The following is a 26494-nucleotide window of genomic DNA, read 5'->3' as shown; positions in this document are numbered from 1 at the left end:
AAAATAAAATCTTTTTTTTTTTTAAAGAAGAATTTAATTATAGGTTGGGGTGTAGCTCAGTGGTAGTGCTTGTCACAACCGCTGACGCTGCTGTACACCCGAGTCCAGCTGCACAGGAAGCTGAGACAAGGGAGCATCTGAGCACAAGAATTTAAGGCGACCCTTGGCAACATGGTGAGATGCTGTTACCTCTTTCAAAACCAAAACATGTCCCCCCAAAAACCTCAGTCTCACTGAAGCACATTTTAAACTGAATTTTGGAGCCAACAAAATGGTAGGAGCACTTGCTGCAGAGCCCAGTGACCTGGATTCTATTCCCAAGACCCACACGCTGAAAGGAGAGAACAGATTTCTGAGAGTGGCGCATACACATGCGTACATAAATAAACATTTTTAAAAAGTGGATGGTTTGGTATATAAATAATCTCTCTCTCCCATCACCCCCTCCCCTCTCTTGAATGGGTCCAGAGGCATGGAGGTCAGTTTCTCACACTTGGAAAGCAAGTTCTTTACCCATTGAGCCATTTTCCCAGCGTCACATCTCATTTAAAAATAAAGGGCTGGAGAGATGACTCAGAGGTTAAGAGCACTGTCTGCTCTTCCAAAGGCCCTGAGTTCAATTCCCAGCAACCATGGGGTGGCTCACAGCCATCTATAATGAGATCTGGTGCTCTCTTCTGGCCTGAAAACATACAAGCAGGCAGAACACTGTATAAATAATAAATAAATAAATCTTTTTTAAAAATTAAATTAAATTAAAAAGAGGGTATAGAGAGATGGCCCAGTGGTCGATAGTGCTTACTGCTCTTGTGGAAGACCCAGGGTTCTGTTCCCAGCGCCTCGGTCAGGTGACTCACAAGCACCTGTAACTCCGGTTCCAGGGGATCCCATGTCTTTTTCCGGGCTCCTCAGCTTCTGCATGTCTGCGGCACACATAGTCTAGCTCATGACGGTTCATGCACACATGCAATAAAGACAAAACAAAAACAAAATTCCTTTCGCAAACAAAAAGGAACCATGGGAAAACAGAGCCTCTGAGAGCCTACTGTTGGTGTCGCCATGCTCAGTGCATATGGTGGAAGCAACAACACATAGCCAGCCTCTGTTAGCAGGGACATAGGGAGCTATGAAGAAGGGCTCCCTGTGGGTGAGGCAGGAGAGCGAGTCCCTCCACTCGGATATGAGAGGGTGAGCATGAGTCTGAAGCAGGGACACCTGGCATGAAGGAGCGATCCGTTCCCCTTCCTTGGGTGGCCCCTTCCTTGAGTCACCCCTATAGAACCTGCCCTGGTTCTGGGTTTCCCCTGCCTGGAATGCCTCAGCATTGTCAAGAACTCGGAGCAGAGGCTGATCTCCACGAGCACCTGGGAGGGGATTCCTGAACAGGTCAGCGTCCCTCAGTGAAGGAGAGGGTAGGAGAGTTCCAAAAAGAGTGTAGGCAGGGGAGAGGTGAAGACAGGGGCCAGCCAGAGGTTGAGCCCGGCAGAAAGACAGCGGACACTGTGAAAGTGACAGTGGAGGACTGGGTACACTGTGCAGGGCACACAGCAAATGCTGAGATCCTGACACTTTTTCCTGATGAGGCAAGCTGGCTGCTTCACCATCTCTGCACCCTAGCAGAATCTCTCTTTGAGGCTCAAGACGGTTAAGCCACAAGCCACAAGTGGCATTTAACCCAGCACTTAGGAGGCACAGGCAGGAGGATCTCTGAGAGTTTGAGGTCAGCCTGACCTACAGTTCCTGGGCAACCGGAGTTACATAATGAGACCCTATCTCAAGAACGAGAGAGAGAGAGAGAGAGAGAGAGAGAGAGAGAGAGAGAGAGAGAGAGAGAGAGAGAGAGAGAGAGAGAGAGAGAGAGAGAGAGAGAGAGAGAGAGAGAGAGAGAGAGAAGAACAAACGCGGAGGGAAGAGAAAGTTGGTAAACCACGGGTCTAACGGGTCTAGTGGTGTCGCTGGGATTTGAACTGCGGCCTCACTGGTTGCCAAGGTCCGTGCTCTTAGTCACATCCTGCAGTATTTGAGCCTGGTAGCAGTGCTGAGCGGAATTGGAGCGGTCACACGGAGCGAGGTCCAGTTAGGCAAGGAAACCTTGGTTTCTGAGAGCCTGTGGCAGGAGGGGTAGTGACTACTACGACCCTAGATCCCCACCTAGTGGTAGGAGAAAGCCATTGTTTTTAACGGCTGGCGACACAGATCCAACCAGGTCGTTTCACCCACCGGTAAGGAACGCTATCTTCAGAGCCTGAGTTCCAAGGGAGAAAGATGAGTCAGTCCCGCCAGCTAGCGCACACGCACAACCTTTGTAGCCCTCCTTGGGGATGTGGCGAGGAATTTATCCGTTCCTAGATGTTGTCCCCAGGCCTCCGTTCAGGCTTGCCCGTCAGGAGAGGCAGTGCTATACCCAACAACCCCTCCAGCTAGGTATTGCGATCTCCGCTGAAGCAACTGGGATACAGTTCCGGGAGCAGGCAGGACCCCACAAGGACCTCACTACCAGGCTAAAGAGCCTGGACCACTCCAGGTGTTCTGCAGCCTTTAAAGGGCTTCCGTCAGAGTAGTCACCTCATCTCAGGATGAGCAAACATAACATTATGCTAGAGAGGCTCCCCTGGAGTGGGAGGAGCAAGGCTTTTGCTCCAGAACCCAGAGGGTACCCAATTCCCAGGGGAGAGCATAGTTGGAGGGCTAGCAGTGCTTGTAGACAGCCTGGAACCTTCTACAGAAGAAGGAAGTCCTCTGTGAAGACAGGCACGTGCGCGCGCAGACACTCACGAACATGCGTGCGCAGCAGGTGCTTTAGCCACATGACCCGGGCCTTGGTTCTGAGGAGGCCTTGAATGGCTAGGATGACGCTGGAAACCCACGAGAGTTCTCTACAACAGACTCCAAGTGGGCTTGGAGGGTGACCTTGGCCTTGAGCAGGAGTGTCCTGGAGGGATTCACCTGTCGGGCCTGCTTCCAGAGGGTGACATTCATTCGTTGGTTTTGTTACTCATTCATTTCTTGTTCGAGCTTTCTGTACCCCTCTTATCTGTCTGAGCAGTTTTAGGTCTGGGGTACCAGCAATGAGCAGAAGAGCCACTCACTCTTGAGGGAGTCAGTGAGTGATCTTGTAAACACAGAGATTTGATGAACTACACATTCTCCGCAGAAAGGACATGGCAGTGCAAGGGGTCTGGTAGGAAAAGACTGAGCCCCAGAAAGCAGGGCCAGGAGAGAGCCTGCCTGTTTGCCTTTAAGACAGGATTTCACTATATTGTACAGGGCAGGGCTCAGTGTCTTCTCTTTGCTTGTTTGAAGGAGTGTGTTCATTTGAGATAGGAACCTCAACTCGGTGGTCCAGGCCTGCCTTCGTCTACTGGCAGGCAATACTCCTGTGTCGGCCTCCTAAACGCTGGGGTTACAGGCAGGAACCATCATATACCCAACTAACCTCAAACTCTTTTTTTTTTTAACCTCAAACTCTTGATCCTCCTGCCTCAGCTTCCCCTACACCTAAGTGTATTTGTATGTAAGCGAGCCTCTGTGTTTACAGGCCTGTGTTTGCCTGTGATCGAGTGGGGGAGGGGAGCCTGTACAAACATATATTTGTGGCTATTGGTGTGCATGTAGTTTGCGTGTGCCTGTATGCATAGGTGGCTGTGGAGATGTGGGGGGAGGGGGGTGGGGGATGACTGCTCAGACCTAAGAGCTTTCTGTTGTGCTAGGGCTCAGTGCTGAGACCAGAAATCTTATCGGCAAACTGGGAAAGGCTAAACACAGAGACAGCTGATCTGAGAAGGGAGTAATATCCCGGGTTGGGACAAGAAGAAGGACTAAGCAGATGCTCCTGGACTATATAAAAGTTAACCCTATGACCTGGGGCACTCTGATGTCCACAGACCATAGAGCAGGGGCCCTCGGGGCTCTGGGAAAGAGCACTAGTTTGGGAAGACTCTGTGACGTTTCTTAGCTTCCTTGACCCCGGACAGGTCTAAGCCTTGATTTTTGTCCTTTCCAAACCGGAAGTTCCCATCCCAAGAATGAGAAGGAAATGTGTTTGGCATGTAGTGGGTAGGTCCACAGCTCTTCCTGTCAAAGCTGAGGCGCAGTTGCCATGGAGCCAAAGGACACCCTGTTCTCTTCAAGAAATAAAAACAAGCGTGAAGATGAGCCAGGTCTAAGCCCCTCTGATAGACTAATGAGAAGCCAGCAGCCATCTTGGTCTCCTGGGCTGCTTCTCCCACAGACACAGATTCTGGGCCAGGCCATGAGGGCTCAGCATCCGGCAGCAGAGGTCATGCACCCAGCCCTTTTGTCCTTTCCCAGCAGTGAGACTGGCCTGTACCCATCATCACCTCATTAGCTACTGTTGCCAAGGGCCTTGCCCACTAGATTGTGAAAGAGGCTTATCCTTTATTTACTGCACACCCTGAAGCTCTTCATTTCTCTGAATCCCAATGTCATCCTCTATGGTTCACAATCGCTACGCTGCCCCTGACTTGACCTTCCCTGCGAGCCTCATGTGAAAGTGCTTTGAATACCACCAAGAGAAGGAATGAATTCACAGATGCAGCCCAGATCTAGGGGATACCCTTTAAGAGGGGCCCTAGAAGGCCCTCCACTGGTATCACTGTCTCTCTTTTGGGGGACAACTTGAATCGTCTGCAGCCCGTGGTGCTGGAGGCCAGAGTCACCTCACAACCCACAGGATGTGCCCCCTCCCAACTCAGCCTGGTGGGAAGACTGAAGAGCGACAGCCACATCCCACAGGGACTGGAAGCAGCTGGAGCCAGCTGGTTCCCTGAGGGATTCAGAACCTGGAATGCAATTTCCTAATTGGGAATTCATCCAGGCCACCAACCCTGCCCCCCCCGCCCCAAGAAGCTTAGCAACAGCCAAAGTCACCAAGGTCCTTGAGTGGCTATGCCTATCTCTCAGGCCCAGGTTAGGTCCTTGTCAGGAGCAGTTGTGGGGGGCGGGGGAAGGGGTGAGCTTCAACTTGTCCCTCACTTATCACTTCGGTTTTGATCCACACCATTTACTTTGCCAAAGAAGATTCTGGAACCCAGACAGGAGAGTCTATTGAGTATTATTCAAAGTGCCACAGCTAGAGGCAAAGTCTGACCTTGAACTCATCTCCAGGTCAGTTTTCCTACTGAGCAACTGCTCTGCCATCGATGGGCATTAAATGACCAGGAAATTACTAAAGGTTTGACCGTATCCTCTGGTATATCTTGAAGGGGAAAGATGCTGAGAGTCTGGGTTGCTGTGGAAGTGACACAAGGCTGGCGGTAGCTGCGCGGGTTTCTATCTGTGTGTTCTTAAAGTGTGTTATTCTGCCTGAGTGGTGACCTGCTGGGATCTTTGGTGCTTAGCTTCCAAAAATCACCTCCACTCTAAATGTGCTATCTCTTATGCCACCAGGCCGCCCCTATTTATTCATGTTGAGTGTCTAACTCAGAACCTCCTGTTGCTCACCCTGTGCCCCCTTTTTATTCAGCACCCCTCCAGCTGAAATAACTGAAGACCAAAAGCCTCTCCTGGGCTTTTGGGAGTCGTGTAAGATGTGCCCCTTGGTCCTCAAGTGCACCGATCCCGGCTACATACCCTACAGTCTCTACCTGTGACCTTGGAGAGCTGGGTGGGGCTGAGGAGGTGGAGGTAGGAGCCGAGGAATCGCTTGGCCAACCCTTACACCCAAGCTTGCATGGTCCAGTGGAGCCTCACACTCCGAAAGGACCGGAGGCGTTTTTTCTCCAGTGCTCATGTATTCCAGCCCTGACTGTGTTTCAGAGGGGCCAGAAAGGCCAGAGGCAAACGCCTTCCCTGTCCCGGGAAAGATCTGAGCGCAGTCAGGCACATCGAAGGCCACAGCTTGTGGAAAGTAGCACTGCAGGGCAGTTCCATGAGAGGACTTCACATCAAGCTTTGATCTGACTACTCGGTGCCCACAGCCGCCTTCAGTAGCCCCTCGCAAGTCCCTCAGAGCTCGGAGGATCGGTCTCCCTGTCCCATTTTCCTGCATTTAAGAGCATCTCAGGCTTCGGCAGGGATTGCTGGTCTGCTTCGGTCTGGCTCCTGGCCTGGAGCGCCACCTTGTGGGCACGTGGGGGAGTTCCTGCGGCCGGGGAAATTGCGAAGGTTCCGGGGTCCCAAACAGCCTAGTCCAAAGGGAATGAGTTCCGGGTCCTGGGCCCCAAGAAACCCGAAGAACAGATACCTGCCCCCTAGGGAGGCCCAAAAGAAACTCCAAGGGAAAGAAAAAACAGTCCAGCTGGCACCAACACTTTCCCTGCGGGGCCACCTGCCAGCCCTCGGGAGGACGCGGCGCAATGCCCGGAGACCACCCGGAACGCCCAGCTCCTTCCAGCGTTCCTGGTCGTGCTCCCCCGCGGCCGCCCAGTCCTTAGGGCCCCAGACTCTGGACCTTTGGCTAGACTCTGCCTACCGGGATAGTGCTCCAAACTTTAGTGTCAAGGGCGTAGGGAGGATGGGAGGAGGAAGCGAAATTGGATTTAGGGTCGCTCCCAAAGTGGGAAGGAGGGCTCAGAGTTGCAAACCCGATCTCACCCAGACCCGTCCCTCTTCAGCTGCCTCATCCTAAAGAAGCTGGGGGTCCGGGCTTGAGGTCAGGCTGTTCCAGGCGGGTGTTCCGAAGATCCGGGCGCTGCGTGCTCCTCCCCCAACCGGTGAGTTCGCAGCTCGCAGGGTGGGTGGAGCCCGTTCCACGCCCTCGGAGAGGGCAGGGCCTACTTCCGAGGTTCAGATGCCCTCAACCGCAGCCAGGAAATTGGGAAGGAAGGAATGGTTTGAGGGTTCGGAAGCCTCGGATTAACCACGTTAGAAATGCAGTGTCCTAGGTCTTGGGATCTATGCAGTTGAACCGCTAGGGGTCTCACCAAGCCCCCAAATTCTGAATCTTCGAGTTCTTCGGTGAATCAAACCCAATCCTAAACCAGCACACACAATTCTGCCAAACCCCATACACCCCATAGAGACTCTTGGCGACTCTAGGTCACCTACCAATAGGCCTCGATACCCATCGCACACACAGGTCCCCTGCTTTAGGGTTTGTCATTTAAAGCCCCTGGTGGCAGGTCTTGAAGGGTTAAGGCCGTGGGGCACCGCAGTAGCGGTACGCGGGTGCCTGAGCTAATTGGCGACCCCAGAGACAACGAGGACTGGAAGGCTGGTGGCTTAATTGGGCCTGGGAGTAGCCAGGCCTTTGTCTGGGACAAAGGCCGCACTTGGCCTTGCAGCTTGGGGCCCAGTGGAGCACTGGGTGGACAGCTCCGGGAGGGGTTGTGTGTAAGAGGGCGGGAGCACTCTCCAAACTGCGCTCCAGGATCTGAAATAGCACCTCACCCGAGTTACTGCAGCCACCATCAGAATAAAGGGAAAGCAGGGTGGTGCCTATTCTGCAGGCCTTGCCCACCATCTCGAGTGCTGCCCCCTGGTGTCCGCAGGCCGAGGAGGACCCAAAGCCAACTCCCAACATTCTTTCCTGGTTGTGAGAGGCAGCAAGAAGCCCGCGCATACCTTGCTCTGTGAATTTTGCAGGGAGTTCAACCCACAGCGGCCTCAAACAACGCAGAGATAAGGAGAGATTCTGCGTGACCGGGAAGGGTCCCTGTTCTTGTTAGATTTGTGGACTGACCAGTGGTCAGTCCAAGTAGATCAAAGCTGGGGAGCCATAACCCATCCAGAACTGGGATTGGACCCTCTAGCACCCCTAAGCCCCCCCTCCCCCCGCCACACTCCATACTCTCTTCCTCTCTGCCTGAGAAGAGAGGGGTTTGGAACCTGAGCAGCCCTCTGCCAGGAAGAGTTGGACAAAGTTATTTCCTTGCAAGTGTGTCAGCCCAGGAAGATGTCGCCAGCATTTGGAGTTCATGAAACTTTCAATCTATCATCTTCACACCCCCCCCCCCTTCACATCACTATCCCTGATGTTCCTGGACCAGTTGAAAGCCATACACCACCCCACCACCACCACCACCCCACACACACGGGTACACAGTGACTAAAGAGGCAACCTCCTTGGGTTGGATATCAAACCCCCCTAGACTTTTTTTCTTTTTTTTCTTTTCTTTTCTTCTCCTCCTCCTCGTTTGTTTGTTTGTTTGTTTCAAGACAAAGTCTCTCTGCATAGCTGCGGCTGTCCTTGACTCACTTTGTAGACCAGGCTGGCCTTGAACTCACAGAGATCCGCCTGCCTCTGCCCTCCTGAGTGCTGGGACTACAGTTTAGCGCCACCGAGCTCGGCTTGGCTTTATTTTTTGTTTTGTTTTGTTTTGTTGTTTTTCGATACAGTGTTTCTTTGCGTAACAGTCCTGATTATCCTGGAACTCGCTTTGTAGACCAGGCTGACCTAGAACTCACAGAGATCTGCTTGCCACTGCCTCCCAAATGCTGGGATTAAAGGCGGGCCCGACTTAAAGGGACGAAGGGTGCTCAACGACCTCAGACTCAGGGGCATGTTGAAGGAGTCAGCCACTCCTACTGAAGGCACCTGTCAGCGGGAGGTTGTCATCGTGTAGAGCCCTCTGGAGTGAAATAGCTCTCCGGGATGGTGCTTTGGTCTTGGGGAAACACCAGCCCAATGGGACTGGTGGGACAAAGTGGGCCGCCCTTGAAAGTCACCAGCTAGCTGAGGCAGGAAAAGGAACAGCTTATGGAACCACGCTCATACCCCAGGAGTTAGATGAGTTCTAAGAAGGAATTTTTAGGCCAGACTTTACCATTCTATCAAGCAGCCCAAACACCGAATGATTCCAGAAGGCAGAGTGACAGGAAAGAATTCTGGAGTCCGTGGTAATGAAAAAGTACGGTCACTACCCAGCCCCAACACACACACCACCTCTCTCTCTCTCTCTCTCTCTCTCTCTCTCTCTCTCTCTCTCTCTCTCTCTCTCTCTCTCTCTCTCCTCTCTCTCTCTCTCTCCTCTCTCTCTCTCTCTCTCTCTCTCTCTCTCTCTCTCTCTCTCTCTCTCTCTCTCTCTCCCCGTGTCTCTCTGAAAAAGTAAGATGGGAATCACCCACTTTCCCAGAGCATGTACCCAGAAAGGTTGGAAGGGAGTGATGAGTAGATCCACCACAGTGTCCCAGAAACCGAGGAGTCCAGGCCAGTTCGCTGCCCTTTGCCTGACTCCTGCGATCAGGTACCAGGAGTGGCAGGAGCTGCGGACACACAGCAAGTGGCCAGCAGAGGGAGCCCGGGTCCCGGGCCTGGGTCACCGGGGCTGCGAGGCGGAGCGGCGCCTCCAAGCCCAGCCCGTGCCCAGGCGCCGGCGCCTCCGGGCCTCGCGGCTCTGCACGCGGCCCAGCCGTCGCCGAGATGCAGCTGCCGGCCAGATAGAGGCGCCCAGCCTTTGTCCCCCACCTTAGCTCCTTCTTCTGCGCCCACAGAGCCCCAGCCCCGCGCGGCCCACAGAGCGCACAGCGGGGTTCACTTCGCATCGTAGCGTTTTATTATTTTCTCGCTTCGTTCTCCCTCCGGAGCAAAAAGTGAAAACCTGAGGTGGGGCCCGTGGGCCGGGCGGGCAAAACCGGGGGCGCAGAGGCTGAGGGGCACGGGATGGGCCTGCCCTGGGGTTCGGTGCCTCCCCTTCCCCCCAGCAGCCGAGGATCCTGGGGCCCTGTACAATATAGATGCTCGTGTAAAATGAAAAAATTAAATGCTATGAGTTAATCTCTAAATATATGTACACAGAAATGTACACCTTGAATAAATTAATACGAATTTGTATCTTCTGGGAACCTTAAAGCTTATTTACACAAATTACCATTTATTTCATAAATATCTTTTGCCCCCTGGGGACTCAAAGCAGAAGTGCAACTTCCCCCGCTGACCCAGGAGAAGGGGTGGGACTGGCGCCTGCTTCTTGTAGGGTACAGGTGGGAAGACCAAATGGACAGGACTCTCCTAATTCAAGTCTACACTGACTTCAGGCTCCTCTGATTCCAGCATCCTCCACCCCAGTTTCTCACGACATCCAGGCCCAAGGCCAAGGATTGTGGGATGCTTTACGAAGATGCTTTACATCGCTACCTTATGCGTGTTGTGGCCTCCAAAGGGACCGCTGGGCTCGGAAAGAAAGGGGTGCCCCCGTAATTGACTCTCAAGCATATCTGGATCAAATCCAGGGGATCCGGAGTGACTGTTCCGGGGTTGAGACGCCAGGGAAGCAGCCCACACCCCAGACCTGCCACGAGAGGCTCTGTTCTGACCGCCAAAGCCTGCTTTTCCTCCTTTATTTAAATAAATACCCATTCTGTGCTGTACGCGTCCCAAGCAGTCGAGGCAGACAGCCCAGCCCGGGAGGGTCGTGTGGCAGCCCAGCAGAGCCAAGCAGCCCCTCACTTGGGCGACTCCCGGCCTGGGGAGAGGGCTCGCTGGCTCTCCAGCCCACTCACCAGTCTCTGGATGCTTTGTAGTTCACTGGCCGCCTCTTTGGCTGAGCCACTGGGCGATAGGGCCCCGCGGGATGGGCCCCCCACTTTTCGGAGAGCCAGCTCAGGCAGTGGACTGGGTTCACGGCTATTTCCGCCCGCAGTCTTGGAGCCCTCCGCCGCCAGCCCGGTGGTAAGGAGGCTAGTGCTAGGTGGGATGGTGACAGGGATCTGGTAGGGGCTGAAGCGCAGGCGGGGCCGGGCACTGCCCAGAAATGGGCTCCGTGATAGGGAACCAGCGGCGGCCGCGGCAGCAGCTGCAGCGCTGGTGGCGGGCAAAGCGGAGGCGGCGGCGGCCGCTGCTGCCATGTAAGTGTAGGGGTAGGGGAAGAGGCCTCCGAAAGTGGGCATTGGGATTCCCTGGAAGAAACACAAGGAAAAGGGGGTTAGCCACCTATCTTCAGTGTCTTCAGCCTGAGTACAATTTGATACTCCTTGCCCTACTACTCATTTAGGCTATAAAACCAGAATTCGCAAACTATAAAACCACGGGCTCACAGGTGAGCTGAGCCAGTGCGCCAGGGCCAAAGCCAGTGAGTGTGTCCATCATCTAAGGTGAGAGGCAAAGGCCTGGAGTCGCCCTGCTCTGAGCTGGTTGGTATGGTAGGGGTAAGAGAGTAAGCGTCAACTGGAACTAGTATGGACAAAGGCCGGGAGGGAAGAAACAGAGCAGGCAGGGGTCCAGGTGGCAAGCAGGCAGCTGAGACTGCCATATGAGGTCCTGGGTATCTACAACAGTGATTTTTCCATGCCTTCTGTCTGCAGGTTCCAAGTTGCTGCAAGAACACAGGCTCGGAAGGCAGGATAATCAAGTCGCTTGCCTGCTTGCGTGTCCAAGGGTCTCCTGCCTCCACCAGGATAGGACACATGTGCCAACCGGTTCATGAACTGGCCTGAAGGTTTGACAAAGAACTGGCAGCAGCTCTGTGGCAGCTTCTTTGCTGCTGGACAGCAGAGCAGCCAGGAAGCCCTGGACACAGGGCACTTAGTCTAGGAGCCCCGGTTTGAGATGATCTGACCTTTGAGATAATGTCTTATGTCCCAGGGTGTGTGCCTGTGGAGTGGGTGACAGGGGGCTGACAGTCCTAGAAACGGAGAAAGCCCAAATCCTGGCTCAAAGAGGGAGAAAGCAAGAAGCAGCTCAGCCTGTAGGTATGAATGGAAGGGGGCGAGCCCCACTGTTTATGTCAGACCTGGCATCTCAGGTTGGGAGAAGGGGATGGAAACTGAATTTTCCAGATGTGGCTTTACCTGACATACAGCTCTGGCCTTACCCCATAACAGCTAGACCAATTGATTTCTCATGAGCTCTGAGGTACTCTCTCCCTGGGTTTGTGCCTACTGACCAGCTGTGTCCAGAAGCCCTGGCTTCCCCAAGGCCTTCATTATGACCAGAGTTTTTTTGGGGAGAAGGTATTCCTATCCACAGAAACCAGGGGTTTCCATCAACCTTCCAGCCCAGAGTCATGTACCCCAATGATAAGCTCTGTTCAAAACTCATTTCAGTGTCACCCACCCCACCCCCACCCCCCCACATACACACTTTACCCATATTCGATTCTGAACCAGAGCCATTTTCTCAAAAACCTAAACTCCTGTTTTCCTCCCCTGGAGATAAGATCTCAAGGGTTCAATTTGCCAGAAACCTCAGAGGGAAGAAACTGACTGAGGAGATTCCAAATCTTTCCTCAGGGAATATTCCACCCAAGTAACTAAAGAGGTTGCTCTGCGCATCCGATCTCCTTATTATGCCGCTGGCCACATTTTCATAAACTCTCCCTTGGGAACTCAGAATTTCAGCAGGAGGTTGTAGGGTAGCTAAGCCCCTTTCCCTGGAGGTGACTGGAGAGTCAGGGGAAACAGTGGGGGCAAAGACCGGCCCTGTTACTTGTCAGGACAGGCGACTTCCTAGAGGACCTTAGAGGGGCCAGGAATATCTGGGAGGTGAGTCATTTGGTACTCAACTGTCCAGAAAATAACGCAAAATTCCCTCCTTGGTTCGTCCAGCCTACAGAGTCTTTTCAGAGGGTCTTAAAAGTGAACCCTATAAAACCCAGGCGCAATCCTAGTTGGTCTTCAGAAGAGTTTTAAGGGGTGCTCTCTTATCCCTTCGCTGAGGGTATAGAGGAGGAAACTGGCCCAGAGAGGACCAGGGATTTTCCTAAGGTCAGAGAGGGTTCAGAAGCAACGTCCTGGTTAGACCATAGGCAGGCGTTCAGTTTTAACTTCTCGGAACTTAGATGGCTTTTCTGTAGCCGGGACTTAGTCTCTTAGAGGATCTGAGTACCTATAGCATCTCTTAAGCTCTCTGCCTATCTCAGCTACCAACAAGCTGCGCCTCCCTCCTTTGGCTGCAGGCGATCACAGGCCTTACCTGAGATGCCAGCATGTGCTGGGAGAGGTGGAACGGGAAGGGCGCCGCGGTACTTGCGGCGCTGGCTGCGGGACCCAGCCCGCCTGTGTCCAGCCCCGCCGCGGTTCCAGGCCCGGCGCCTCCACTATTGCCACCGCCGCCAGCCACCGAGGCTAGCAAATGACCCATGCCCATGGCGGAGAAGGCTCCGGGTCCCATCGCGAATTGTCCTGGGTGCAGAAAGAGGGGCTGGCCAGCTCCCAGCGGCCCAAAGAACTGCTGGCCGTGCAGGTGGCTGGAGAAGGCCAGGCCGGGCAGGTGGCCCGCACCCAAGGGGGACGCACTGTCTGTCTGCACCACCAGCGGCGCCAGGCTTGGCTCTTTGCCCTCGCCCACGTCCTTGCGCCCCTCGTCCTTCCTCCGGGCCTCGGCGCGCTCCTTCTCCAGGCTCCTCAGGCTAAACGGGCCGTCCCCACCGCCCTCGCTCGGATCCTTGCTGCCCCTCTCCGGGCTGCGCCGCTCCCGGGAGCGTTCGGGTTCGGTCAAGCGAGCAGGGCTGGCGTCCTGCGTAGGGCTGCGGCCTAGGGACGCTGCGGCGCGCTCCTCGCCCGGGCGCTCGGGCTCAGGGTCGCTGTCGGCTGCGCACGGCTTCTCCTCTGCTACGGAAGGGGACAGGGGCGGGGTGGGGGGCGGGGGTGAGACACGCGGATTACTCGGACGCAGCGGGGTCGCGGACACTTTAGACAGACCAGCCTTTGGGAAGGTCAAGTTGGGAGAGCTTCTAGGGGGCAACTGCAGGTCACATAAATGCAAGACCCCATTCTTACACCGGAAGAAAACGAGCCCGGAAGGAGAAAGCTTATTTCCAACCACATATGCCACAAGAGGCCCAGCTCCGAATTCTACCAAATGTCCAGGCTGCCAGGGACAGTCTTTACATGGGAGTACCAGATTGGAAGTTCTAGTCATATTCCAGTAACTTTTATTTAGGCCTTTAAGATTAGTCGATCACTGAGCAAAAGACTAGCTTTAAGGAGCAACCTAAAGGGACAATTCCTTGGTGTCGTCTCCCCTCCCCCAGCTCGGCTCGAAACAACTCTGCCGCTCACCTCGGGCCCGGTGCAGGCGCAGGGGACTGGGCGCTGCGTTGGGGGAAGGCGGTGGTTCACGCGCAGGCGGAGGGTCGCAGGACGAGGCGTCGGATTCAGCGCCGTCACGCTCCGGCTTGCAATGCCCTTCGTACAAGCGGAGAGTCGGCAGCGTTAGCTGCTTCCTAGGGAAAGCAGAGGGAGCGGTGAGCCGCCAGCGCTCCCGCCTTGCTTCCTGCGGTCTCGGTGGGGGAGGTGGTACGCACCACAGGCCACCGGGCGGCTCATCTCTCACCTTTTCTCCCGACGGCCGTTCCCGGTGTCCCGGAAGCCCTTGGCAAACGGGTTGTTGTCGATCTTCAGCTGTGTAATCTGCGGAACCGAGGAAGCGGGACTAAGTCAAGACTAGGCTCTTCCAGCCTGGCCAGGGGCACCCCGAGGTCAGCGGCTACTGGCTACGGAGTACAGAGCCAGGATTGGGGGTGGGGTCCCAGTCGCGCCACCCGCCACGGATAGTTCGCAGGCAGGTGAGGCCGGCTGGCAGGGATCTAGAAAAGTGACTGGATCTCTGCAACTCCAAAAAGCCTTATTCTAGAAATAATCCCTCAACACGCACACACAGGCCCAAGCAAACAAACAGCCTCACGTAGTCACTCAGGTTAAACGATTCGGCACCTGAGCACAGACAAACACAGTGCCCGCACACCCAGGTCCGCAGGTCCAGGCAGAGACAAATCATTGCACTCACAGGCCCAGAAGAGCAAGTTTACAAAAAATAAAAATAAGCCAACAAAGTGCCTATAAAATCCAACGAATTCACTTGTTTCCACGTATATCCAAGGCTCTCCATACAGTGCGCCTTGCCAGGCAGACCCATATTTACAAAGACACAACCAAAGACACCGGGCCCTCTCATTTGATCCACGGTGATCTATGAGGGCGCAGACAAGTAGAAAAAGCTCTTTTCACCCGAAGGAGAATTCTCTCAGCCTCTCCCAAAGGGCCTTGGGCCTGGGATGGACCCAGACAAGTGGCTCACCAGGACTGTGCCACCTGTCCCAGTTTTTGGCTCCCTTGGAGAGTAAAAATTGGACCCTGAGTTCCTAGCATCTGTAGAGCTTGGGCAGATTGCCCCAGGCGCCCTCTTTTCATTTAGATCCACAGTCCTGAGCCAAGAAATGAACGAATAAAATGTAAAAATGTCAGCGGGAGCCTGAATCGCTACTAATTGCTAAGTAAACATCTCCACTCCAACTCCGGCCCAGCTGTTTGAGTGCCTCGGGGGAGTGTGTGTGTGTGCCTGTGTGGGTATGAGAGGGAGCCCAGGGGGATTTATGTGGGTGCTGCTCATGCGAATCTGAGTGGGTGGTGAGTTCTTCAAGATCTCTGCAGTGCTGCTGCTATGGGGTGGGTTTCAATGGAGAGGGCTTGGAGCCTGTAAATGTTGAGGGATAGAGAGGACGAATGTAGGGCCCAAGTCCACTTCCTGCCCAGCACACCTTGTCATTCTGGTAGGCAGTGACAGCGATGAAGTCCGTCTCTGGGAAGACGTAGGTGCGGAAGGTACTGTACGGGAGCTTCAAGATGTCATTGGCTCGGACGATGTGGAAGCGAGGCTGGTACTTGTGCATGGAGTTCAGGATTGTCTGTGAAGAGTGTGAGGTTCAGCCAGCAGTTCCCTGCCTGTGTCCTAAACCTTTTTTGCTATTAGGGTCTGAGTCTCTCTCTCTCTCTCTCTCTCTCTCTCTCTCTCTCTCTCTCTCTCTCTCTCTCTCTCTCCCTCTCTCCCTCCCTCCACCTGTACTTCAGTTTTTATTTTTCTCAAGCTTTTGATTTTTTCCCCTCTTTTTTTCACAGCTCTTGTCTTTCCATCACACTCCCCAGTTAGAAAAAAACAAAAACAAAAACAAAACAGAAACACCTAAAACCCAACCCTATTCTTTGACTTCACTTTTCCCTGGCATTAGTGAGCCCCTGAAATACCCAGGAAAAAGAAGTTTGTGTGGGTGTGGGTGCCCACAGGCTGCCTGTAGTGCAATAGAAGACTCCATTTGCTGGGACCTTGGCTCAGGCAGAAATGGAGGGTCCCTCATACTTCCCCTTGCCTGGACCTCTGCCTTAATGGAAGGAAAAGATCTCTAGAAGGCTGGAGGAAAGGGGGTTTCATTTCTAGATTCCTTAGCCTTCGCTGCGGGCTAAAGCATGATTATCTTTTAGGGTTAGCTGCGGGAGTAAGTTGCGGCAGGTTTTCTAAGCTACACGCCCATAGCAGGGTGACCTCCACAGAAACCTGGGCTGCTTGACCCACACCTGGCAGCACCCGCCTCAGTCTTTACTCTAGAAAGAGCTCTCAAAATCCTGATGGAAAGGAACTGATGTTGAGAGTAGCTTGGAGCTTCCACCCCCCACCCCCAAAGCTATGGGAATGCTCCTCTGAAGGCTTGCAGACTAAGGCTTTGGAAGCCTGGCCCAGCTTACCTGGGCCACAGGGCAGTGACCCAGGCAGCAGCACTCTAGGGGGTCCGGACTGACGCTCCCTTCTGGAAATCCTCTAGCCCTCCCTCTACTCACTCAACTGCAGTTGACTGCACCCTTGCCTGCCCCTCTGTCCACACTCACAAAGCCATGCTTGTCCGAGATGTTGTTGGTGAGCTTCAGCTTGTGGAAGGCCACCGGCTTGGCCATCCACTGCTCGCCCGTGGCCGGACTGTCCGGGTGGATGTACATGCGCTTAGGCATCTCCGGGTCGGCTTTGCCTGCTACCATCCACCGTGAGTTGTGAAACTTATATCGGCAGTCATCCGCAGCCACGATGTCCATCAGCAGGATGTACTTGGCCTTCTTGTCCAGGCCGCTGACTCGCACCTTGAAGGGGGGGAACATCCGCCTCGGAGGGAGGGAAGGGGGACACGCCATTGGGACCCGGCTCTTCTTTGCCCCTTTACTTTTCTGATGTCGGGACACCCCAGCCTGTCATTGGGTTCTTTACATTGTGTGTGATCTTAGCGCTACCAAAAGGCCCGACCTGTGGTTGTTACTCCCAAGACGTCTCATTTCTGCTGGCCAGACCCTGCTTTGTAAAGCTTTGGGTTAGTTTTGCACTCAGGTCTTGGGGACCTCTTCCCTACTCTCATCTGAGATGAAGGCTGATGCTTAGAAAAGGAAACTAGGTCCTTCACAAATACGCTGGGTATTTTTTTCTGAACTGCCCTGAAATTCGTTCAGAGGAAATAAACTCTTAGGGCAGGGCTTGTAGAAATAAACTGGCAAGGCCTCTGTTTGGGGGAAACGATTTAGAGCCTTATCAGGGATCCTGAGCCTGGAGTTTCGGGTAAACAGGGTTGAACCTGAGGCCTGGACTCTCAGAGGCTAAAATACTGGGGGGATTGGGGATTGTGTTTTTCTTCTGGCTTAAAGGCCCCAGGAGGTGGCTAGTCGTGAGTTCCAAGCTCCAAGGACAAGCAAGACTTTCTCCAGGGCCTAGCTGCAGGCTCAACAGCTTGTTGCCAGAACAAAGTGTTCCGGCCCGGAGCTAGCAGGAGACCGCCAGATAGTCGCACTAAGGTCTCCGGGAATCCGAGCAGAGAATCCAGGGAAGGTTCCTTCTCTTAGGAACTCCGAGGCCCACCGGGAGACAGAAAAGCGAGACCGCAACAGGCAGAGGAGAACCGCTAGGGCCGAGCCGCTGGGGCTTCGAGACTCAGACCGGTTGGGACTATTCTTTAGGAGAGTGTTTTCGTTTTATTTCAATCGAAAGATGTTTGCTTTTCTTTTTCTTTTTAATTCGCTCCGGTGCCAAACGAAAAAAGTCAGCTTGCTTGTCTATGGGGAGGAACTTGGCGCCAAGGCCGGAGCGGGTGAGCCGAGAGCACCAGCCCGGTGCTGGTGGGTACTGTCTGGGTCCCCCATCCCGCCTGCCCGCCTGCCCCCCGGGCCTACCGGCCGCCCTACCTCCCGGACTTGGTGATGACCATCTCGGTGCCCAGCTTGTGGAACTGGTCCCACAGCTCCTTGGCCTCCAGCGTCACCTTGGGGTCGTCCTCCACCTCGTCCTCCGGTTCCAGGCTCTTGAGCGAGCGCAGATGCGCGGCGGGCGGGTGCGGGCCGAGTGCCGAGACGTGCAGCCCCGCCTCGGCCGCCGCCGCTGCTGCTGCCGCTGCTGCCGCCGCCCCCGCCAGGCCGGGGTCGGGCAGAGGCTTGGCCAGCGCGCCGGGCGGCAGCGCTAGCGCCGGGAAGAAGGAGGGCTGCGCTGCCGCCAGGAAGGCGGACATGGGAAAGTCGGCGGGCCGTGGCGCGTGGAACGGGTGGTAAGCCATGGCGCTGGCTGCCAGCGCCGGCTCTCTCATCGGGACATCCGGCCCAGGCACCCGGGGGCCGGGGCCGGGGCCGGGGGCGCGCGGCTCGGACCCCCGGCCCGGGCGGCGGCGCGCGCGGAGGACGGACGGCCCGGGCGGCAGGCGCGGCAGCGGCTTCTCCCGGCTCCCCGTCCCGCGCACCTCAAGGGGCGCGGGGCTCTGGGCGCGGGGGCGGAGGGGGCTCTGCGCGGGGCTGGGCTGGGCTGGGCTGTCCTGGCCGGCTCCGGCGCCGGGGACCACGCGCGACTGGTTAGATCTTGTCCTGATCTCTGGAAAACTGTGACTATCTCACATGTCCTGCCCTGCTCGGATCCCCTGCGCTAACGAGCCAGGCCCCCCTTGATTGCTGATTTTACGCTTTTTGGACCAATTGTGGGTCTCCGGGGGCGGGGTTTTGACAGCTCAGGCCAAGCTCTGGACGGGAGGGGGGGCCAGGGAGAAGGTGTCGGAAGCCTCAGCAGTAAGAAAACATGTCAACAGAATAAAATATTAACCAATGACGGGCCAGCGGGCCCCGAGACCCCTCCCCCTGGCCTGGCCCCCACCTAGTCGCCCGCGCGGACTGCAGCCTAGGCGAGGGCTGGAAAGCGCAGAGGGCCAACCTGACCCGCGGAAAGGGCCTGAGGCAGGGGGCGCCCGGGTCCCAGGGCCTTGGGGAAGGACCCCTAGCCGCATGCCGGCCCCAAGTGCAAAGCATTGACACGTTCCAGAGAGGAGAGGGGGCGCCCTTTCCCTCCCGCGCCGGGAGGCCCGGCCGCTCTGGCCTGCGCCCTAGCCTAGCCTCCCACCCCACTCCCGGTCACCGCCCCGGGTCCATGTACTTCGGAGGGAGGCTGCGGGCACTGGAAAGCGAGACCGGTGGGCGGGCAAATCAGGAGGCTCGGGCGGCCGAGGTCCCGCAGCCGAACTCAGGTGGCCGGAGCCGGTGAGTGGGGAGCCATGGCAGAACCCTGATGGGGCCGGCACGGGCGGGAGCGGGACGCGCGCGGCCTTTCTCTGAAGAAATGCGGGGAACCCCCTCACCTACGTCTCCTCTCACAGGCTCAGAAACCTGGGGTTCCAGGTGGGCCCTGCATTAATCCAAAGTAGGTCTGTGTCTCCAACCCAAAGCCTTCTGGCGAGTGGGAAAACGGATCCTTGGGACCAAGTAGGTGAGCGCACCTTCTGCTGAGGCCAAAGCGGTACCGCGCTAGTTGATCCACGACCTCAGATTCTCCACACGCGCCAGAACGAATTTTCGCAGCATCCGGTACTGGAGATATAAGCCCATCTCTTTCTAAACAGCAGCATCCTCTCTTCACTCCCGGTCACTTCTTTAGAGTTTGTTTCCGTCTTTTGAAAGCTCAAGGCTCCCTAGTTGAGGAATGCTGAGTAACGCGGGTGGGAATGGAGGTGTCTGCCAGCGTTTGTGAACACTCCCTTCGATGATCAGTCTTCGTTTTTCTCTCTGGCGACAGCCCCAGTGCATCCCCGTGGTGTGTGTGTGTGTGTGTGTGTGTGTGTGTGTGTGTGTGTGTGTTATTTCGCGCCCAGTGTGATGCCGTTGGTACCCATAGAAAGCCATAATCAGGTGTATCTAGCTAGAGTAAAAAGATCATACCCTAGCCTCGAATAGTGTTGGGGCACGGACCCTTGTACTTGTTGGGGTGGGGGGGGGGGGAAAGCATGACAAGTATGAACTAGCCACGGTGGACACTCCCACCCAACCACTACAAGTGAGTACTGTCGTACCAGCCCGGTGTCCACATAGTGGTCACCTACATCCATCAATGACCCAGGCAGCTTGCTTCTCCGCTGCACACACCGGGTCTCTGGCACTTGCTAGCTGGCTGCCCAGAAAGGCGTTTAAAAGCCAGTCGCCCCCGGCAGTACGGGGTTGAGACCAGCAGGAGTCGTTTGGCCTCCACGACCTTTTTTTCTTATGTTTCTGAGCCAACACCAGGCACGTGTAATTCTTCATAGAATTATGCGCGCCTGCCCCACAGAATTTTTCTTCAGGACCTTACTCTCTGCTAGGTCGCCCGTCCCCCTTCTCGTTCCTTCTTTTCTCTGCTCATAAGGAAGCTTCGGCTGTAGCTTCGCAGTATTCGCAGCTGGGAGATCCATTGCACCTCTGCATCGGTTCCAACTTAGACCGGATGTGGCCCCTCCGAGAGAGATGTTTCTGAACACACTTGGGCAGTTAGTTAGTGAGGTGAACAAAAAAATGTCAGGTCAGCTTCCTGAATTAGCAATACATTTGCTAAACTGTGTGTATATGAGCACAGGCACCTTTGTACCTTGTAAGAATGTGTAGATATCGAAGTATGTATTTTGGACATTTTCCTGGGTAGCATACCATAACTGGTATGCGTCTAGGCCCGAGATTTGAAACATGAAAGTCGGAATTATTGGTCCACAAAACTGGGCAGCTATTGCGCAGTGGCTGCATTAGGAGACCTAAATCCCACCTACGGTGTTAAGGACCTGACCTGCAGCTAGTCACAGACTTTATGCAGGCAGGTTAGGAATCCACCAACCACTCCAGCCCACCACCCCGCAGGTACCCGGAGGACCTGCCTTGGCCACTCTTAAGTTCCTTTATCGACTCATCTCCAATCAAACTTCTGCTGAGAATATCCTTGGATCATCGAAAACTGACGCTGGGGCGGCCCAAGCAGCCTCTCCGGCGGCGCCTTGCGGCTCACGGCTCCTGCTCCGCCCTACCCCCACCTGGGTCTTACCCCCCCCCCCCCTTCCCAGGGACAGGCGCCCCTGGGGAACTCCCCCGGGCAGAATGTGCGTGTCTCTTTAAGAGGCCCCGGGGGGCGCCTCGCTGGCCGCCCGGGGCTGGAGGGGGAGGGCACGGGCGAGGGCGCCTGGCGCCAGGCGGCCGAGGCTCTACAACAAAGCTCCGGCCCCTGTCACTTCGCATCGGCCGGGACCCGCAGACGGGCGGGGGACGCGCGCTCAGCCGCCCCTCCCTCTCCCAGACAGTTCTGGGCGGGGGCGTCGGGCGGGCGCTGGCTTCGTGGCCCCAGGCCCCTTTCACGTAGTCCGTACTCTTAGCTTCCCGCAACAACCAAATCCAGCGTCGGTAGCCTGGACCGGATGGGCATGCAGTCCCAAGCCTGGCGAGGCTGCTGAGTTACATTGAGCGTGGCCAAGAGACAAGACTAAGACCTCTCTCCTGAGTTGATCCTTAAAATCGCATAGGTTTCTGTGGGTGTCTGCATGCATGACCCCTGAGTTGTATGTCAGAGCCTGCCTGGAATGGATGCGTGGATGCTGGAGGACGTGTGGTCCTGAGGCAGAGTTGGGTGAGGGGCACGTGAGCGCCAATAACTGGCACTAAGCACGCTTTGACTTACGAATGTGTCTGGGGGAAAGCTGGGATGACATGTGTGGTCCTATACTTAAGGAAAGTGGTGGTGGTGGTGGGGGGGGGAGGCACTAGGCGCATTCCCATCCACGGCTTCTCCATCGGACCCGCGCCTCCCGGAGCCTTGGCGCCAGCTAGCTCGGTTAAGCAGTAGGGCTGGGCTCCCCCGCGGTCCCGGGTCTGGCCAGGCTGGGGGCCGCGGCCTCGTTGACCCCAGCCCGCGGCGGCCCGGCCTGTCCCGTCCACTTAAACAAATTGCGGCTGACAGGCGCGCAGTCTCCCTGGAGCCGCAGCTCGCCGGTCGCCTCTCGTCCCAATTATCCAGCGCAGGATCTGGCCAACAGGCTTGGGGTGCGGCAGACGACGTGGGAAAAATGGGCTACCCGACCCTCTTCCTGGTCCTGGTGTGGCTCTAGTCTGGTGCCAGGACCAGCCGCAGGGCCACTTCCTCTTCAGGCTCTGGGAAGCATTGAATAGTTAGTTACCTCCTGTGCGGCCCAGTGCCTGTGTCCCAGGTTGATGCGAAGGCGAAGCCCAGCTAATCTGTTGCTGCCCAGGACACACTTGCTCGGGGGTGGGTGGGCGGACAACCTCTCTGCATTTTGAGAGACTGATTGGTTAGGAACCTAGGACGTGTCCCTGTCGATTTTGGGAGACTTTCCCCAGAGTTTTAGGAATCCTGTAACTCCTCAAAACCTCTAAATACTCACCACCCTGAAAGCCTTGGTTCCACGAGATGCAGCTACCGCTCTCGAGGGTGGGCAAAAGTGAAGCGGGAGTCTTGAACTTGAGCCTGGACATGAGTGGGTGTTTGGGATCTCGGGGAGAGTGACGTGGCTTGAGAAGGGCCTCCAGGACCGACCCACCATTAACTGTGGGGCGGGGCTGGCCCCGTGGGTACAGGCAGGCTGGTTCTCTGGAGTACCTGGGGACCAGCACAGCCCCACGCCCACCGATAAACTACCTGGACTGTGTAGTCTCTGAACACCGCGTTTGCCTTTCAGAGCGCAGCGTCCTCTTTTCCTCAGCCATGCTGCCCCTGCAGGGCTCTTCACAGTCTCCTCTCCTGAGAGATGAGACTCACCTGTAGCAGGTCATTTGCCTAAGGTCACATGGCTCCAGGTGAAAAAGCTAGAATGAAATCCCAAATTCACTCCTTGGAAAAGTGGTGGTCGTATTGCTGTCCTGCTCAGAGAGCAAAAGCCACATTGGCATTCTAGGGCCTCCACTGGGCTCTGGCCTTAAGGACCAGGGAGCAGCTTCAAAGTCAGCCCAATCTGGCTGAAAAGGGATAAGACCTAGGAGTGAGTGAACCGAGTCTGGGATTGTCTGAGGGGCCCTGGTCAGAGAGGTCAGCTGGGATTCAGGTGGCTGACAGGAGCTGGCCAGAGCACGAGGAGCAGCAAGGTGCAGAAAGGGGGTCAGCTGACTCCAATGACCTTGGGAAAAGCCCTGCCCTTCTTGGGGCTCAGGCTTGTCATCAGCAAAAGGAGGGTAGAATGAGTGTTAAATTTATCTTTGGGTTTAGTCTCTGACTTGTAAAAATTAAAAGATGAGTATTGAGAAATTGTCCCCAGTTACAGCCCTGTGGCTGTCTGGCCTGGCTTCTGCACGCCCCTGGCAGAGCCGACCCTGATGTCTGTGCTTGAGTGTGATTCTGCCCTTGGACCACACCAGGCACTGAGTCACTCCCACACCTCACCATGCATCTGAGTTGCCGTTTTGGTTCCCAGCAGGCTCTTTACAGATGGTGAAGGTGTTTTCTTCCAGCAGATGGAGAGGGAGGCCAATGACTAGGAAGTACTGTAAGAATCAGGAGGCCACTTGGCTTCCTCAAGGTCACCTGGCCCAGTCGCAATTAGATTCATGTCCTGATGACCTTCAGAGTGATGCTATCATGAGGTCTGGGGGGTGGGGGTGGGGAGGCAGGCGGAGGTTGTTTTGGACATTATCTGTAGAGAAGAGGCTGGCCACTCTAGGGCTAGTGGCAGTTAAGGTCCCCTGTCCAGCTCTCACCTTCAGCTGATTACAGGCCATGGCTGGGTCCCTAACCTTTCCAATTAGCTGGAGGCCAGGCCCAGGGCCTTTCAGATAACCTGAACTCCAATGGCAGCCACTCTGGGGCCCTGGCTTATCTGAGCTCTCTGGTCCTCACCCTTCCCCCACTTACTTAGAGTTGCCCTGACTCCGAGCAGATGAATAACCAGATTGTCCTGCAAGCTCAGCCAGCAAGTCCAGCATCACACCCACTACTTTCCCTGGCTGGAGGAGGCTGCATCTTTTTTCTCCCCACTGTAAAGGAAAGGTTGGTAGGTCCCCTTCGTGGCAGCAAGGTCTTTGTTGCACCCACGTGCCCAAGGGTAGGTGCCGAGGGGGTATGCTTTCTCCAGCATCTGCATCAGTCCTGGGGAAGCCAACCCACCAGCTGTGTGCACAAAGCAGCCTGTGGCACCCTCCTTCTGTCCTCTGTTGCCTAAAATGCTGCTCCAGCTGGGGATGGGGGCTGTGCCAGGCACATGGATGTCGAAGCTGCCCAAATGGGGAAGAGTTGCTCGGCTGACTCCCAGGCCTTGTGTTCCCCCCAAAGCTTCCTTCTGATAGGGGATTTCTCAGCCCCCCAGGATCCCAGACAAGAGGGACAGTGAGATTTAGGTGTTTCTCCCATATGGTCAATTGATCTGGGGAAGACATCTGAATATTCGATTTCTCTTCAGGGACTGGGGGCTGATGGGGGAGGGATATGGAGAGGGCAGGGGCCAGGAGCTGCCCCAGCTCTGACCAGAGGGCTAGGTGGGAAGGCTGCTTGTCTGTGAACTTAATCCTTCCATTAAAAGCTCCACCTTAAAGCACACCTGGCTCAGTGGGTTTCCTTCAGTCCTCTAAGGCCTTCTTTGGGGGCCTCTGGGAGGTATAGGTGAAGAAAGAGGGGCGGATGTCAGCTGTCTCCCTGTCACCACTCAGGTCCACAATAGGAGGAGGGAGGGAATAAAAAAGTCTTGCAAGCTGGGGGGCATGGTGGCCCATGCCTTTAATCCCAGCACTCGGGAGGCACAGGCAGGAGGAGTTCGAGGCCAGCCTGGTCTACAAAGCGAGTCCAGGACAGCCAGGACTACACAGAGAAACCCTGTCTTGAAAAAAAAAAAAAAAAAAAAAAAAAAGTCCTGCAATCCCAGCACTTGAGAAGTGAAGGCAGGAACATCAGGAGGTCAGGGTTATCCTTGGCTAGTGAGTTAGAGGTCAGCTGAGCTACCTGAAACCAGATCTCAGAAACAAAACAACAAAACTCAAGAACTTGCTATCAGAGGTTTTCCAGCTTTCACGAGACACCCAACTTTAAAGCCGGGCACAGTGGCACATGCCTGTAATCCCAACAGTCAGGGAAGCAGAGATAGGCAGATCACTGTGAGTTTGAGGCCAGTCTGGTCTACAAAGCGAGTCCAGGACAGCCAGGACTACACAGAGAAACCCTGTCTTGGGAAGAAAAAAAAAAAAAAAAAAAAGATATCCAACTTCAGTTGACAGACTCTCCATCTTTTGTGCTTGAAAGAGAGGTAGTTCCCAAGTATCCTAAGACAAGGCCACAGGCAAGGGGCTGGACTAGTAGGGAGGTCCAAACTTGGCACCTCCAGAAGTCAGAGGCTCTGGTAACAGGCAAGAATCTCAGAGATGAGACTTCAGTGAGGCCCTGCCTAAATTCTAGTGGGAAGGGTTTTCTCCCCATTTCTTCCCCGCATGGGCTCCCCTGTCACTTGTACATAGCGCAGGTGTGGGTGTTGGGAGCACTGCTCATGGTCAGACCCACAGGACTTTGCTCAGAGTTTGGATAGAACCATGACCCCAGTAACTCAGGGATGGACACCAATTGCAGCGTGATTTATTGGACAAGACGTGCACTTTTTGACATGGCCTCAGTGACCGCGGGTTCCTTCACTGAACAGTACAGGACCAGGGTACAAGGGCTTAAAGATAAGACGGACAAATTCTCCCCATGAGCCAATAGGGAAGCAAGGGGCACAGGGAGGCCTCTTTCCTTCCTCCTTCCCTATCTCTCTGGGCCTCAGTTCACTCCTATCTTGGAAGGAACTGAGCGGGAACACCTGTGGACAGCATGTATTACAGCCTCAAGTGGGCTAGGGCTGATGGCCACCAAAATGCCTGGCTGGACCACTCAATTTCTTGCCACGCAAGGCCCTAAGATCTGGCCATCTGGCCACTGTTCCAGTCCCCCTGTGGGTACAGTTAGAAAATACGAAAGCGGATCCAATGCAGGACATCATGTGCAAAGAGAGAGGGGACTGAGTTTCTGCAGTCTCTTTTGGCCACAGCCCCTACTGACAGGAGTGGCAGAGGGCATGGGGTGCTGAGGTGTTCTGGAAGTCTCTTCTTGTCCAGTCAGGATGAGCTGAGCAGCTGTTGTCACTAAGCTTAGGGAAGGTGGAGTTGATGAAACAGGAGCAGTGTAGGACCAGAGGCATGCTGGAGGGCGCTGGGGGGCGCTTCTCCCAGCCTCTCTAGAGGATTAGAGGGCCAGCCAGCCAGAAGCAGGAGGCTGGTGGTATCTATGGGAAGCCAGTGGGGAAGAGGCTGAGCGGCTGGCTCTCGTTGGTAGGGAGCGGAGATCGGTAGCCATCCAAGTTTCTTGGGATGCTGCCACTGGTGGAGCCTGAGCTGTTACTCAGAGTCTCGATGCTTCCCTCTCGCTGAAGTTCTGCAAAACAGAGGAGAGGGCAGGCTTGGTCAGGGTCATCTGGAGAGGCTTCTTCCCACCTGCTCTCCACATGGGCCAAGTGGCAGCTCAGGTCACCAGGGGGCTTGGTCAGGGGAGGAGAAGTCCCCTTGGCTAGCAGACTCCAGTTTCTGACTTGAGTGTTTCATTTCAGGGCGGAAGTCGAATGCCCGT

General features: G+C 55.4%; 2 protein-coding genes across 9 annotated transcripts in view; both read right to left on the bottom strand.

Moving 5' to 3' along the window:
- Positions 1 to 9982: 9982 nt before the first annotated feature.
- On the bottom strand, positions 9983 to 18272 carry Tbx2 (T-box transcription factor 2). The gene is made up of 7 exons (XM_051158201.1): positions 17830 to 18272; positions 16498 to 16765; positions 15378 to 15524; positions 14174 to 14250; positions 13900 to 14063; positions 12812 to 13449; positions 9983 to 10797 (listed from the first exon to the last, which is right to left on the bottom strand). The coding sequence occupies exons 1-7, from the start codon at positions 18222 to 18224 to the stop codon at positions 10345 to 10347; spliced, it is 2142 nt and encodes a 713-aa protein (XP_051014158.1). The 5' UTR covers positions 18225 to 18272; the 3' UTR covers positions 9983 to 10344.
- Positions 18273 to 26085: 7813 nt separating this feature from the next.
- The window catches only part of Bcas3 (BCAS3 microtubule associated cell migration factor), a 464077-nt gene continuing 463668 nt past the window's right edge, over positions 26086 to 26494 (bottom strand). For 4 of the 8 annotated variants that reach the window (XM_051158189.1, XM_051158193.1, XM_051158191.1 and 1 more), the window contains one exon: positions 26086 to 26302. In XM_051158189.1, the coding sequence (XP_051014146.1) occupies positions 26154 to 26302 (149 nt within the window). In that variant the 3' untranslated portion in view covers positions 26086 to 26153. The remainder of the gene's footprint in view (positions 26303 to 26494) is intronic. The other 4 variants (XM_051158190.1, XM_051158194.1, XM_051158192.1 and 1 more) reach the window with 1 other exon arrangement.

Source organism: Acomys russatus, chromosome 16 (genome assembly GCF_903995435.1).
Source record: "Acomys russatus chromosome 16, mAcoRus1.1, whole genome shotgun sequence".
Taxonomy (NCBI): Eukaryota; Metazoa; Chordata; class Mammalia; order Rodentia; family Muridae; genus Acomys; species Acomys russatus.
This window is presented reverse-complemented; position numbering and strand designations above follow the sequence as displayed.

Bases quoted from the DNA above. Each gene is read 5' to 3' on its own strand.
- Tbx2 (XM_051158201.1), bottom strand. From the start codon at position 18,224: ATGAGAGAGCCGGCGCTGGCAGCCAGCGCCATGGCTTACCACCCGTTC. The intron at 16,766-17,829 runs GTAGGGCGGCCG...CCTCCCTCCGAG, and splicing joins GTCATCACCAAGTCCGGGAG to GCGGATGTTCCCCCCCTTCA. The intron at 15,525-16,497 runs GTGAGTGTGGAC...CACTCTTCACAG, and splicing joins TCTCGGACAAGCATGGCTTT to ACAATCCTGAACTCCATGCA.